Here is a 17,188-nt window from a genome sequence, read left to right as displayed (position 1 = left end):
TATTGTGCTTCAATATCACACTACTTTGCTGTTGTTGCTGTTCTTTTTGTTTGTTTGTAGACTACACTGCTTTCCTTATTAACTGATATGCTTTCTTCATTGTTTTCTTCTTGTTATACTTGGGTTTGATGCTCTCGGATGTAGTGATAAGGTCTGCATACACTCTACCCTCCCTAGACCCCACCGTGTGAGATTTCACTGGGTATCTTGTTGTTGATGATAAAATTGTAGTGTTCGGGCTAGCTTGCGGGCACATTGACTAATTTCATGGGGTACCTGCTACCTCCCCACCAACACAATATCAGGTAACTCTATCATCAAGGCTTAGATAGATGAGAAGAAATAAACCTAGTGTTTTTTTTTTTGCCTCGACTGGGAATTGAACGATCATTCAGCACTAGGTCACACCTTTGGGTGTCCACTTCTCTTGCTATGTAATCTATCCCTAACAGTGATCTTGGCATTCCTTCCTATGGAGAACTGATATTACAGATTGCTTCCCCATATGAAGTCACTTTACCATTTCATCAAAGTAAGTCCAAGTAAACTTTGGTATGGGCATTTGACCAACGGGTTATCTTTCTTCCTCATAGAGTTTAGTGATTGTTGTATTCGTTCATGCAACGAATACAAAACGTATGTCAACTGTATTTGTTCGCGGAAAGAATACAACCTGTATCACTATATTATCCACTGAATACAATGCAAAATACAAAACTACTGAATGTATGCATATAGTGACCCATAAGGGCTATACAAGTTTAGTCTCTACTTTCTATCGTGAAAAAATTACAGTAAAATAAAAAACAAGGATGCACCAATGTGAATACAATCAACAAAGGTATCAAATTTGGTTTATTTTACATTGCTTCATATCGGAATCTACTAGTTTCTTCAAAATTTCATTTCATACTTGAAAAAATAACACATACCTGGTACAATCAAGACGAAAATACAAAAAAAATCAAGGATTTAGTATGTTAATGGTTATTTTAGTATTTAACAAATTTATTTATTTAAAATATGTTAATGGGGTATGATAAAATTTTCATTATATCAAACAAATAAGATAATATTTCCTCCGCTTCAATTTGTTTGTTATGTTTTGACTCGTTACGAGTTTAATAAAAGTAAAATAGACTTTTGAATGTCTTAAATTAAAGATATCTCAACTGTATTAAAATGTTATTTAATTGTGTGGTCTTAAACATGCCAGATGAAAACTTAAAACTAAGAGTTGCAAAAAAAAAGAAAAAAAAAGGAAAAAGATATTCTTTTGAAATGTACTAAAAAAGAAAATAGGACAAACAAATTGAAACAGAGAGATTCATTTTATGTAATCAATTTCTTTTGATATTCGCCACACATCACGCGGATACTAATTCTACACATCCAATACACTATTCCAAGTTGAGAGGATAGTTAGATATCATGCCCTAAGATCTAACATAATTGCAATTTGTTTGCAAAGCTAACAAAAGGGGTCTTCCCAAGCACACAAGAAACAAAAAAAGATATACTATATGAATTAGTAGAGCCACAATTAGATCATTGGATTTGGAAAGTATTTGGTTGTTTAGCTTGAGAAAGCATTTGGACTACTTCCCTCATTGTAGGCCTCTCAATGCTGTACTCTTCAACACAAAGCATTGCTACAAAAAATACTTGCATAGCTTCTACAATTGCAACATTTTTTAGCCTCTCATCCAAGATTTTCACCACCTCTTCTTTGCTCCAATTTGTCTCCGTTTTCGCCCATTGTACAATGTCCATTCCTTCTTCTCCAAAATTTCCAACTGGCCTTCGTCCTGTTATAAGCTCCAACAACACCACTCCAAAGCTATACACATCGCTTTTCTCATCAATTTTCAGCGTGTATGCATATTCTATACAAAAAGATAACATGTAAAGACCATTATTAGTAGGTTGTAGATTGGTCCGAGTGCATAATAGGCCAGTCGAGAAGAAATTAAATCAACTAATGTATGAACAAACTAGTTACCTGGAGCAATGTAGCCATAAGACCCTGCAATTGCAGACATGCACTCAGAAGTACCATTATTATGAAAGTACTTGGCTAATCCAAAATCTGCAACATGAGCTTCAAGTTCAGAGTTCAACAATATATTGTTGGACTTGACATCGCGGTGGATTATCATAGGGGAGCAATCATGGTGCAAATAAGAAAGTCCCTTGGCAGCTTCTATGGCAATTTTTAGCCTAGTGTCCCATTGGAGTTGCCCGCCGTTCTTCCCATGAAGCACTTCACCTAAGCTTCCATTTAGCATGTACTCATAAACTAGCAAGTTGATTTCCTTGTTTGAACAAAACGCGAGCAGTCTCACAATGTACCTATGCCTGATCTTTCCTAATGTTTTAAGTTCAGCAGATAGGCCGTTATCATGTGAACCTTTGCTTATTCCCAACTTCTTCACCGCGACATGATCACCATTTGGCATAGTTCCTTTATACACTATCCCTGCTCCACCTCTCCCTATGACGTTGTTGTCTTTCAAGCACTGCAAGACGTCTTCACTTCCAAATTCAAGCTTCTGAAATGCTGTCAGCTTCCACAAATTTGAATTCTTACTCCCCTTTCTTGTCTTGATTATTGCTAAGACAACAAAAATGAGGAAGCAGAATAAGAGCCCAAATGCAAATATGAACTTGTATATTGTTGGAACCTTAGTTCTGTTGTCACTTCCGTCTCCAAGTTTTGACGGTGAGTTGGATGTAATGTTGCTAAGAGTCGAGTTGGATCCAGAGAGATAAGGGTTGCCAATGAAGGAAGTTGAGTTGAAATATAAATATTGTCCTGTTTCAGGTATTGATCCAGATAAGTTATTGTGGGAAAAATCTGCTGAAGTTAAGCTCTTCATCGAGCCAATCTCTGCGGGAAGGCTATCGTTGAAGTGATTCCAGGAAATATTGATGTAATTTAAGATGTGAATTTGAGCAATTTGAACTGGGATAGGACCAGAAAGTTGATTTTGGCTCAAATCCAAGTAAGTTAAGGAAAGACAGTTACCAATCTGAGGGGGGATTGTGCCAGAGAAGTTGTTCCTACTCAGGTCCAGCTTTAAGATGCTTTTTAGTCTGCCAATATCAGAAGGGATATCTCCTGAGAAACCATTTCCAGTTAACACAAGATTCTTCAGCCCTGAATAGTTTCCAATAGCACTGGGAAGTGCACCAGACAAGCGATTGTTCGACAGGTTCAGCCCTTCAAGTTTAGAAGACGCTGAGCTTTTCTCGTTGGAGAGTTGTCCACTGATGTAGTTGTTCTGCAGTTCCACCAGTGACAACTCAGGCAAATAAAGAAACCCTGTTGGTATTGATCCACTCAAGTAATTCTGTCCCATTCTGACTCTGGACAAGGTTCGACACTGCCCAAAATCATCAGGTAAAGGTCCAAACAGAAAATTATCAAGCAGAATCAAGATTTTCAAATTCCTCCCAAAGCATAGAGATTTTGGTATCAAGCCAGTGAGTCTATTACTAGAAAGATCAACTTCAACTAGTTTACCGTTCATCCCAAGCTTAGAAGGAATCGATCCAGTGAAATTATTCCTCCAAAGATTCAACATTTCCAACTTTGGCAGCTCCGCGATACATCCAGGAATCTCACCGTGCAAATTGTTGATAAAGAGGTTCAACAATGTGAGCTCCTTGAGTCCTGACAAGTCAACTGGTATCTCTCCTGTGAGTTCATTGACGGATATATCAAGAGATTTTAACCTTGTCAAATTCCCTAGCTGAGGAGGAAATACACCAGTAAGTTGATTTTTTTGCAAGAAAAGAGTATCCAACATATCAAGATTGCCCAATTCTGCTGGAATCGAACCGGTCAAGTTACAGCTAGAAACATCTAGATGAACCAAATTAACAAGTTTCCCCAACTCTGGCGGAATCCCCTCATCAAATTGATTATAATAACCCAACTGTAACCACCTGAGGCTCGTAACGTTGCCCAGCTCCCTTGGTATAGGACCGTGCAAGTCATTCCCAGCAAGAGACAGGAACTCAAGCTGATTAAAACTACCATAACTCAAAGGAATTTTCCCCGAAAAGTAGTTACCCCCGAAATTCAAATACTTCAGCTGCAGAAGTTGAGTAACTCCCAAGGGGAGTGGACCAGTGAAATTGTTGTTATAAGCATCCAACACTTGAAGTACGTTAAACTTTCGATACTCCCAGCTTAAATTTCCACCTAACAAGTTGTTAGAAATATTCAGAACGCGAAGTCTAGTGAGCTCATGAATATCAGGTGATAAAGAGCCAGAAATGTTTAGATTGGATATATCAATGGTAGTTACTGATTTGGTATCATCACACGTGATACCGGTCCAACAACATATAGACATATAATTTGACATGTTCCAAGTAGACAGAGTACTAGGAACAGAGGATACTACAAATGCTTGTTTCAATGAAACTAGAGTTTTAGCCTGTCGTCTCAGAGACGATTGAGATGGAGTAATGAGGAACACGAGTAGGAAATACGCGAAAAAGAAGAGACTTGTGTTAGAAGTAGCCATTTAGATAACTAGTAATTGAAGTTCCAAATACTTTAGAAAACATCAAAGGTAAGAAGAAGAAGAAGATGCAACAAGTATTTTGAAAGATTCCATTGATACTGATAAAATATGATAGTAATTTTTGGCTTTGGATGCTGTTGATTTGTAGCTCTAGCTTTTACCAGTTTTAAAATGTTAATTATTATTATTTTTTATTTTTTTGCTTTGTATATTTAGATTCATCATCTTTATCTTTATGGAGATAAAGCAAAAGCAAAAGCTAATAAAGAAAAAGTTAAAGAAAAAAAAAGAAGCACAGTTAACATAAAGATGCATTGGCAACATAGAGATTTACTACATACTGAATTCAGTTGCTTTTAAGGCAAAATTACTTGTGTGTCCACATGAATTTGATAATTAAGATATATATAATGTTAATGTAGTTCCATTCTTCACTTTTTAAAGCTTAAATTTAAACCTCCTTCAAGTAGAGAATCTTAGTAAATTGGACTCTTCATAATTAAGTGTACTATGGACTATCACTACTTAAAAAATGGATCTTTAGCGGCAATTAATTATCAACAATAGCTCAATTGTCGCTAAATATGTCTTTTTAGTGGCAATTAACACTCTTTGTATATGTCTCTAAAGCCTTTAGCGACATTGGATCTAATGTCACTTAACTAATGCCGGTAAAAACTTTAGCACTCTTTATTAATGTGTCTATTTATTATCGCTAAAAGTTATTTTTGTCATAGCGTATTGTTGATAAAATTTATCATATTTTCCATCTCTCAAATACAAAAGCTCTATTCCTTTTTTAGTTTCTCTCTTACCCCTTAACTCAATTAAAATGACAAGTTCTTTTTACTTATTTCCATCCTTAGTATAACACAGAGTTGAGAGTACAAATATATAAAATATTTTTAAAAAAAAATGGTATATATAGCTATATACCCAGAAAAAAATTATATACAAATTAGGTATCTGATTAATCAGCTCCTATAATTTGTTCATGAAAAATTGAATTGACGACTCTTATAATATGTAATTCTTTTTTAGAACAAACTAAAAGTAACATTATATCACATAAAATGGAACCCATGGAGTACATACTCTTTGATGACATAGCCTTATAAAAAGGCAAATTTGATCTAATAGTTATAAATTATTTGACATTGCTGTTAGGACCTCCGAAACATTTAATTTGAAAAAAAATATTTTTAAAAAAAAATAGGTGTTTGACAAGCCTATAAAATTGCTTTTAAATAGAAGCAGAAACAATTTTTTCTGCGGTTGGGAAAAACTAAATATTTCTGTTTTTTTTTTAAAAAAAAAAATTAGGTGTTTGGCAAACATGTAAAATTGCTTTTAAATGAAAGCATAAACTGTTTTTTTTTTTCCTATTGGGAAGAAGCAGAAAAATAGTTTTTGCTTTTTTTCTTTTAATATATATACCAATATCTCTCTTATTAATTAATTAACATATCTTATGTGTTTGGTTAAGTTCCATTTAATAATTTTATTTTACGTTTATGTATAATTATTTTACGTATCATTTTGCAGAATTAGAAAAAAAAAGGTAACAACAATATTTTTGTAAGATTAGAAAAAAAAAATGAAAATTAAAGATTTCAACCCTTCAAAAAAATGTATAATATTTATTGAAAATTTAAATATGAACATTTTAATCTAATAAAAATAAAAGTTTAATTTAATTTTTTGTAATAGATGTTTAAACTAGTTTCTCTCTATAAAATAATCTGAATATTAAAAGTACATTAATACTTCTCCTTAATCGTAATTTGACTCTCGAAAGCACTTTTTAAAAAGATTAATTAAACACAATTTTCTTATAAAAAACACTTTTCAAATGAATTAGTCAAACATAAATTATTTTGTTTTTCAAAAACACTTTTCTGCAAAGTTATTTTAAAAAAAATATTTTTGAAATAAGTCGTTTTTAGCACCAATGTCAAACAGACTCATAATCTGAATCTATGTCGAATCACATGTTGAGTGAAACCCCTTTGGTATCAAACTAGCATGATTGCTTAGAATTAGGGGCGTAAAAAATAACCCAAATATAGGTAATCCACCCAGAATTTTAAGGGTTGGGCTCAAGATAATTTGAATTGGGTTCAATCTGAACCCATTCAAGCCTAACCCGTTTTAAGAGAATCCTCAATTGAGCCCAATTCAATCTCCAATCTCAACCCATTTTAAAACTCTTTACTAAGATATGTTCCTATATTAAATGTATGAATTATTATTTATTTAACATATTTTAGGATTTATCTATCTATTTGTTGCTTTTAAAAAAAAATATCTTGAGCTGAAATTCGAATTGTGATTATAAAAGTTAAATATCACTGTGTTAAAATTATTGAGATTAATCGAGTCAAATTGGGCGGGTCAAGACCCAACCCATTTTTTAGTCCATTTGAACCCAACCCATTTGAGCCCAAAGTAAACTTGGGCGGGTTCAAACCCAACCCTATTTCTATTTCAACCCATTTTAATATTTTCAATTTCAACCCAACCCACAGACCATTTGACACCCCTACTTGGAATATAAAGCAGGTCTTATCGTCTAATTATTTTACCGCAAAAGAGATATATACTATCCTACTAGATAAGCAACTTTGAAGAGAAAATAGGGATCCTAATTTTTTATTTTAAAACTCATCGTGGACATAGGATTACTGTGACTGTTCCACATTAGTTCTTCAAGATTTGAGTGGTCATTTTAATTTGACTCGAGCAATCCTCATCTATTAAGCTGGTTTATGAAGTTGAGTAAGCTAAACCCAAATTTGATAACATGATATTTGAGGTGAATTTGTTTTAATTCTTATTTTCAATGTTACGGTGCATTGCTCGCACTCCAAACACCCAATCCTGAGTGTGAGGGTATGTGTGTGAAGAGTCTCACATCGACTCCTTAAGGGATGATGAACTCTTTAATATATCTTGGACAATCATCACCTTTAAATTTAATTTTTGAAGTTTAGTAAATCCCAATGTCCATAAGAAAAAAGAAAAGAAAAATGGGTCATCTCTTTGGTAATTGTATGCATGTAATGGTTCTCCTTTTTCCTTTTTCTATAGTGGGAAATAGGGGCACATACTCTTTTTTATCTTTAACAAAAAAAATAAAATTGCATGGACCCTCTCTCACTTTAGACCGTTCCAAGAAAAAGCAAAAGATACCCCCTAATCAGAGGTGGAACTAGGTGTGAGTTTATGGGTTCGAACGAATTCCCTAACTTTTTTTAGATATATATATATATATATATATATATATTAACTTGTGAACCCCTTAATTAATAACAAAATTGATTGACAAGAAAGGGTGATGAAAATACTTTTCACACTGCTTTGTAATATTTTTCTTTTCTGTTATATAATTGTAAATTCCTAAACTCTTAACCCTGACTCCGCCCTTACCCCTACTGCTAAAGAAAGTAACTATTCATTCATTTTAATATGCTTATCTGATTTTAATTTAATAAAATTAAATATGTAAATATATATATAAAAAATTAATTATATATTCTTAAATATGACGTGAAATATAAATATAAAAATATTTTCAAAACAAAAAAAGGCATACTTCTTGCAAAACAGACTAAAAAAAATGAAAGTGGAGCACTACAATATTGTTGTAACGCCGCTCTCTTACCATATCATGAATCCCTCAGGCCCCTATTTAAATTAAAGAAAGCTACATTCATAGATAGATTATTGGTCATATTAATTTGGTCAAACGGTGGAGGAGAATTAAAGATTTAAATTTTATTAATTAACTTTAGCATTTTTTTCACATAGAAAAAAATATTTTTGAAAATTATAAATTAAAATTTATTATTTGTTGTAATTTTAATATTTTTATACACAATTAAACATTTGTGGCACGTTTCTTTCATAAAATGGGATCACTGAATATTTCATCATTTCATAGTCGTCCTTTTCTTTTTCACATCCCGGAGGTCCCTTAAAGGTGGATGCTCCTTACCAAAAGTCACGACATTTTGACAGCAAGTCGAAATTTTTAATTAAGAATAATATAATTTTTAATATCTTTAAAAAGAAGGTAAGTATCAAAAATATATTTTAATTATTTGTTCTTTTTTAGCTTCACACTTAAATTATTCGAATATAAGAAATATATTTAAAGTATCATTCATAAGTTTGAAAAGACTTAAATAATACTCTCTCCGTCCAACAATAGTTGTCCAATTTAGAAAATCATAAGATAAATTATCTTTTGTGCCTATTTTACCCTTGTTATTAAATATTATTTATCATCAAACACATTTTTCAAAACATTAAATTTAATTAAGTCAAAGGATAATATAGTAATATTGCACCTATTATTTATTGTTTCTTAAGGGGTGTGTCAAGTCAATAGTGGACAACTATTGTTGGACAGAAGGAGTATGTGATTGTGTATGTATTACACTCTATTTTAAAAAAAAGAAAAATGACCACATAAATTGCTAGGTGAAAAACAGTTCCACCGTGACAAAAAATGGCAACATATAACTAACATAAGCAGCAATTCCAACTGCAAATATAAATTGAAACACATAACTTTACTCTATGATAATCAATTGAAAATGTAAAATAAAAAAATTGTGTGTAGCAAAAAATAATAAATCACGTGAACGAAAATTCAAGGCTAGACTCACCTAAGTGTGTATATAGAGACACATTTAGTACAATCAACATGAGATGTGCTTCTCAAATTAATGATAGATAGTTTATGAGTGTTTCTCATGACAGTTCCAATACTTTAGGTATGAAACTAAAAAAAAAAATGATAATTCGACTGTGTTTTTACTCTTATTAAAAAAAAAAAACCACATAGACAAAATTTGGTCCAAACGTGTATATGTGTGTACATACATTTGATTTAGTTAGTATTGATGTGTGTTTCTCAAATTAATGAGTGACAATGTATGTGTGTTTCTCTCGCTCCCAATAATTTATATATGAAATTTAAAAGAATGAAATAATTTAGATAGATTTTTGTCACTTTAATTAACTCTAAAAGAAAGTACTTATATTATTGTCTAGCTTCAATTAGCCATAATTCTAAAAAAGTTCATACTGTTAGAAACAATGATATTTGTTAATTTTTATGTTTTTTATATTAAAAAAAACTTGTTAAATTTTGAGGGACACATTATATCGAGTAAAATATTCATAAGAACTATATTTTTGACACATCTCAAATTTTTAAAATTTTCCTATAATTAATTTTAACAGTGATCAAGTATTTTCCATAAAATTATCAAGAAAGATAAATTTGTGGGATTAGTCCACCTTGTTGCGCGCTGCTTTTGTAAGAGTAGTCAAAAGCATATGAAGTGGGTGGGTGGGAATCAAACTTTTGCATAACATATATATGATGAGACATAAAACATTGGATGGTCCACTTATAGAAGTAGCTATACAGTTGCATATTGTCAATCAATTCAATGTCTCTTTATGTTATATACTTCAAACTTCATTTATTATTACATATGTCCCTTTGGGGGAGAATACCACATAAATTGTCTCCATATATAATTAATCTTCAAAAAAATTCATCATAATGTTTGGTCATGAAAAGCAATCTCATGACCAATGAAGACACATATTTCTTGTTTACAAAGGAGTGAGTAGTACATAAACCATGTGCAAAGAGCCCCGGTAGTAAAGCTAAGAATTTTGCTTAAGGGTGTTCAAAATTTTAAAATATATCTCTAAAAAGTTATTTGTAACCTATATATACAATATTTCAACGAATAGTATTCAAGTGACCATAATGAGGTTAACGTAACTATGCCAGACAAACTAAAGCACTTGAAATAAAACAGAGGAAGTATAGTAAATCCATGTTTTGGGAAATAATATCAAGAATTATGTGAATGATTAAGAAGGAAAAATTATGCGGTTAAGCAAACTTATACGACTTAATTACTCATCATAGCTATAGTTTGCTATAATTACCACTCGCGACTAACATTAACCATTAATTACATGGGTTGACTTCGAGTTTGTATAATTAGTCATGTTTGTATAATTCGGCACATTTGTATAACTCGCAACTAACAATTCTTCGTTTGATTTGTATTTGTATATGATTGTTGTATTTGTATATGACGATGATTTTCTTTGGTTTTTCAGTTTTGTCATCATATACATTCAATCTTTTTGTGTATAACTTTTTCAAGTTTTTATAAACGTGTAGTTTTCAGATTTTGTATAATATAATTTATATAATAAATTTTGTCTAATTGTTTAAAGTTCATATGTTTATGTTTGTATCACCTCGTTATTTCGAGTTTTATCATATTTGTATAATTTCAAACTTTTTATTACTCAATTATACAAAAACACACCAATTATATAAACGAGATGCGAAATATACAAATTATTTCCCTCTCTCGCTCGCCTCTCTCCTCCCTCTCCCAATCTCACTCGCCTCTGTCCTCCCTCTCTCAATCTCGCTCGCCAGAATATACAAATACATATGTATAATATACAATTATCTAACCAATATACATATACAATTCGCCTCTCTGCCCTCTTTCGCTCGCCTCTCTGCCCTCTTTCGCTCACCTCTCTCTCCCAGTTTCGCTCACCACTCTCCTCCCTATAATATGTAGCTACGAATCGTAATTAACAAACTATAGATATGGAGCGTAATTAAGCTATTTTTTAGTGGCTATATGCAAAAGTTTCTCAATAAAGAATAGGAAATGCATAATAATTCCCTATAAGCTGCATGTCAAACACATGTAACAATATTATTGTATTATGTTTGTGTTAATTTTAAATTCATGAGAGAATTACAAGCATCACCAATATCCATAAGCAATAATTAAATTAATGTAATGCCAGATTCGGTATCGAGAGGCAGGTATTATATTGCAGTACTAAATATGACTTTGAAAGAAAAAAAAGAGGATTCTGAATTCACCACCAGATTTGACACGAATCACAATGTCTTTTTTCTTTTTTAAAAGTGACTTTAATTTAATTAGTGAACGCACTTTAACAAACCCCACACCCAGTTGAGAAACCAACAAGATTCTTCTTCTCTCCAAAACATAAGCCCATTTGTTACATCCTCAGTTTATTTTTGGGGAAAATGGTCTGAAAAACACTTCAATTTTGGTCGAAATTGTTATTACGATATCAAATTTTATGAAAGATCTTTTATCTCCTAAACTATTTAATAGTGTATTTTAAAGGTATATATGTGCCCACGTGGACATGTTACTATTTATAATGATGCAATATTTATGATGTTCACATGGATACATATATACCTTTAAAATATACTATTAAATAGTGCAGGAGTAAAAGGTCCTTTCCAAAATTCGGTATTGTTACAACAATTTCGGTCAAAGTTCGAATATATTTCAAACCTTTTTTCCTTATTTTTACTTGTTCAGTTTGAAAGATTAAGAAATAAATTCTTATTTTGTGTATGTCTTATCCTTGTTATTAAATATTACTACTATTTATTTTATAATATTTAGATGATTTATAATTAATAAAGTGTGATACTAATACAATAATATTATCTCTCTATTTATTGTTTCTTAATAAGTGGTGAAGGGAGTATATATATTTCTATTCAAAATATAGTAATTCTAATTTACCAGCTTTATCAAAAGTATATTGGAGTAAATTTATATTTTCGAAAGTTACAAGAAATAGATTTTATATATATATATGAAAAATCACCCACATATATATTTAAGGGACAATATTACGGGTTTTAAATCTACTTTTAAAATATTCTTGCTTATAACCGTTTAATTACGGATTATAACAAATCAATTTTTATTTATAAATCAATTTAATTTTACTTTATTAAATAATTAGTCTTTTATAATTTTCTATCTAATATTAAATGGTATAAATAAAGAATCTACCGTAATTATCTCTTACACATTTTTAGGAATTTTACCTTGATTCTTGTTCCTTTTTTACTGTTACACGTCAAATTCAGACCCCTCATGTCACCACACTTGTTCTAGTCAGCACCCCATCACCCCGACATTCAAAAATTAACAACTCCTCTATCACTTCTTCAATCATCTTCCATAGACACCGTTTCTACACCTCACTATCACCTCTTCAATCAGAAAATCTTCATTCTACAATCAAAAGAAAGGGCAGATGTCAACAATCATCAATTATTCATACCAATATCATGCCGATAGAATACCAAAATAATTCCAACTTATAAATAGTAATTGTAATTTCTTAAATAAACAGTATACCAAATTCATTACATTATTATTACCAAATTACATTTCATAATAATGCCAAAAAAAAAAACCATTCAAACCATAAAACATTATACAATGGAGTATACACATTTCATACATTTTTTGGCACACTTTTCATGCATATATCAGGCTAACATTATTACTATTTCATCCCATAAGTCGTAATTTTTTTCATAGCAGAATCATGCCAATATAACACAAACACAATACTAATTTTAACAATTATTTGTCATTTATTAAGTAAACAGTATACGAAATTCATTCAAATATAATTTCAAAATCGTACAAAAAAATGGTATGTAATTTTATGTATTTTTTTTTTACCAGAAACCTTAAATTAAAAAAAAAAATCATATCAAAATCTATAACAATATCAAACAAATATTATGTAATCTCAAAAAAAGAATGTTCATACAAAAAAGTCACAATTAAATTCTATTATACACAAACAAAATCTGGAAATTTCCTTTCCAGTATCATTGTTCTTAATTTTTTTTTACGTTTTAGTAGTATAACAATACAAATAAAAAATGGCAAAAAACACTAACCTGAAGGATCCCATTTACCACCATACTTTATTGATATTGACAAGAAGCCGTCCATTACAACAAAATGAAGATTATTGAATAAAAACGAATTGAAACTAATTGTGACTGACGACAAATTACAGAAAAAATTGAGAGGAGAGAGAAACGTTTGAACAAAAGAAGAAAATCTGTTTTTTGAACGAATTTGAGTTAAAAAAGGAAAACAAATATTCCTTTTTTTTAATCTCCTAATTTTATGGCACATATTAATTACTACTAATATATTTGTTTTTACCTTATATATTTTTCAAACATTTTTTTTAATAAAATGTTAGAACCTGCAATTTTTTATTGTTACAACTTGAAAGAATTATTATACTGTCATAACTTGAAATTATTAGTCCTATGTATGTCAATTTTAATATATATATATATATATATATATATATTACCTCACTACTTATCAGATAGATAAACCCATCGTCAAAGTAGCAACATTTTTTACGTATGATTATCAATCAACAAGGTTAAAATCAAGAAGCTTAATTAATCGGGTGATTGATTTATGAGCAACTTTCAAAAATGACTATAATTTAGGCTTAATTAGAGAGATACAGTTTGCTTAATTATCACCCAGAGCTACATGTTAGAAGACAGAGAGACGCGAGCGAGATTGGGAGAGTGAGGAGAGAATGTGTTGAGAGAGAGAGGAGAAAGACGAGTGAAATTGGGAGAGAGAAAGGCGAGATTCAAAAGAGGGGAGAGATGTTGTATTAATGAATGTAATTGATTTGTATCAACAACTTTATCAATGAATACAATTGTATCAAGTGTATATGTTTCTTTTGTATTCATCCTCTATCAAGTCTATCAACGAATACAAATTGCATGATTAGGTTGTTTTCGCAAATGTAAACATTATAAAATTACTGAAAATCCTAGATACTCAGATATAAAGGGCCGGCCTACCATGTTAGCTTCCCCGTTACAAGATGGGCGTGGAGAAAGGCAAATCCAGGAATTGAAGATAGAGAAGGCACCACTGCTTTAAAGGAAAACCAAAAAAAATAAATAAAAATGCTTGAAACACAGCTTCAACCAAATGAGTTCATAGTACACAATTAAATATATCATCCTTTCTTGGGTGCACGTGCGCCCTCACACCACTAGGTGTGGAGAGAAGTAAGATAAATTAACCTTTCCCTTATTGACAGTTAATTTGCATAAGTACTGCAGATTTCTCCAGATATCATTACTGAAGTACCAAGATGGTAGAGAACAGTACAGGACTCAACAATTTACCATACAGATTATTATAAATTCATCAATAACATAAAAGTTCTGATACAAACTATCTAATATGAACTCTGCAGATATACACATGCTATTTCTTTCCTTTTGTAATACCCCAGAAAACATGCTGGGACAAGGTTCCATTGCCTTGCTTCCTTCCTAAGGTCATTCACTGTCCAAGTCGAGAAATAATCATTCCACCAATTAAAAATAACATAGGCCAACAAAAACAAAGCCCTTGGACACATAACTGAATCTTGAAAAACTATTCTCACAAACAATGAGTATAAGTCAATAAAACATTTACGACAAACTTTCTTACTTGCTGTTTAGAGCATAAACACATTGTTAGTAAGGTATGGTGTAGGGGACAAAGGTTATATGTCAGAAAAGACAACTGAAGCGTGCGGAGAGGACATTGGAAAGCTTAAGAGCTTTTGTGCCATTTTACGATACTCCGGAGACATCCATTGGTATGTGGAAGCAATGACAAACTCTTTAAGCATGGCTGCATGCTTGAGCAAATATTTTACCAATTGCAGCACAAACTTATTTTCACTTGATGATCCAGAAAAGTTATTGATCGTGATGGTCTTCAGATGTGAAAATGAGCATTTAACATTATGCTTCTCAAACCTCTCGCTCAGTTCATCCTCATCTGTGTACCTTGCCAACAGATTCTGTAGGAAAGAATACACTATATTAACCAATTATTGTCCTTAGAAGAAAGCAAGGCAAGGAGTTGATTGTGGATAAAACAAAAAGGTGAAGAATTTTTAAATTCAAGGAACATATTAGCAAATGTTACAATGTGGTACATCCAAACAACAAAAAAATGTTTCAAAGCATCTGAGCATTTATTATCCCTTGTTAAACATCTATTCCCAACATCTACAAAAAGGTAACTCATCGAATCAATTTTGATAATGACAACATGCAATCTCTGTCAAAGAAATGCAAGCTGCACTATTTTATGAAGGAAAATAAATTGAGAGAACAAAAAAGTTCTTCCGAACATCTTCCAAGAAAAAGGAACAGTAAGCACACAGCTATAGCAGATTTAACAAAGACAAATTATCAACTTTTGAGACTAGAGAAGCAGATTTGAACAAAAAATATGGCTGAAGCGATTGCACTTTCCTATGGCTTATTTGGTGTGTTGAACATTGTATTAGAAACATTTGGTGTGGAAGCCGACTCTTTACTTATTGTGAATGTTGTCAAGCAAGTTGCAAAACCTTCTTGGCGATATGACTCTATTATTGAAAAGATTAAAGAGTTGAATCATTAGTCAAGGTAACATACTGTTATAGAGAAGCCAATGGTGTGGCTAATTCTTTAGCTGGATAGAGTCACCTAGTGGTGCAGAGAATAACATTTTCAGCTTTAACTCACTAGCAAGAGAAGCTAGAGGGGCGTGCAACATTTTTGATAATCAATGGAGAACCTACTATAGTTTTTGAATAATCTGATATTCAGGAGGAAAAATTGCAATGTGCTCTGTATAAATTTCCAAGAGAAAAATTTGCGATATGATCTTGTTGCAAACTTGCAATGACAGAGTTGAGAGAGTATTTTCCACAACAACTAAAGGTTAAAGGGGCATGAAACATTTTCATTAGATTCACAGCATATTTTAATTCGATTGACGGCACATGAGAATTTTGGTGCTGTCTATTCGTATAGCTATTTCATCAATTGGTGAGAAGGAGAAAATCCATGGAGGAAGACTATCAATTTAGAATTTTTCGTTGGACCCCTTGGTTTAATCCCAAAGAAGAAAATCCATTGCTTTGACTTGGATATCATTTCAGAATTTACTGGTGCAATTTTTCGTTCGAGAGGCATTATATTTGTTAGCATCAGCAGTGGGCAGACCTTTGGTTGTTGATAGAGCAACTACAGATCAAACAAGGCCAACACAGCAAGAGTTAAAGTTGAAGTCAACTTACTGGCGCTTTGCCTGAACGTGTGAGATTGCTCATTAGAGCCAAAGTCGAATGAATTGATAGTGTACCAAATAATAACATATGATTATTAACCTTCATATTGACGTACAGGCAAACATCAAGGCCATAGAGATGAAGTATGCAGATTAATATGCAAGGTATTAAGCATCAGGGAAATGCTAGGGAAATTATTAATTTAAGACGAGCTGCACAGAGTGTTCGTAATTTGGGTGAGAAATCAGATGCTACAGATTCTGAAGTTGGTAAGACCATTCATGGCACAAAAGCCGAGGTACAGATTTTAGTCAATCAGGTGTTAAAGAAGGCTGCTGGGAACAAGAAGATATTAGAAGACAATATTCAGGGGAATGAAGTTGTCACTTGGGGGCAGCGATCGCCTGAAATCATGAAAGATGGAGCGTTGAGTTCAAAAGAAATTGCTAGACAGATGCACCAGAAACAGGGACGTCATACAATTTCGAAACCGGCAGATCTAGCAACTGAAGTAGCTGAAAAATCTGCAAATTTGATAGATGCATCACCTGAGAATTCTGCGCAGTAGTTCTAATGTTCAGAAGATTAATAATACTATAGACATGGCGCTT

General features: G+C 31.9%; 1 protein-coding gene across 1 annotated transcript; it reads right to left on the bottom strand.

The window, feature by feature from the left end:
* Positions 1-1,520: 1,520 nt before the first annotated feature.
* LOC125812218 (leucine-rich repeat receptor-like serine/threonine-protein kinase BAM3) lies at positions 1,521-4,549 on the bottom strand. The gene is made up of 2 exons (XM_049491741.1): positions 2,003-4,549; positions 1,521-1,886 (listed from the first exon to the last, which is right to left on the bottom strand). The coding sequence occupies exons 1-2, from the start codon at positions 4,536-4,538 to the stop codon at positions 1,549-1,551; spliced, it is 2,874 nt and encodes a 957-aa protein (XP_049347698.1). The 5' UTR covers positions 4,539-4,549; the 3' UTR covers positions 1,521-1,548.
* Positions 4,550-17,188: the final 12,639 nt, after the last annotated feature.

Source organism: Solanum verrucosum, unplaced genomic scaffold (assembly GCF_900185275.1).
Source record: "Solanum verrucosum unplaced genomic scaffold, falcon-dt-bn FXZP01000115.1, whole genome shotgun sequence".
In the NCBI taxonomy this organism is placed as follows: Eukaryota; Viridiplantae; Streptophyta; class Magnoliopsida; order Solanales; family Solanaceae; genus Solanum; species Solanum verrucosum.
Note: the sequence above shows the minus strand (reverse complement) of the source record. Positions and strands in the feature narration are given on the sequence as shown.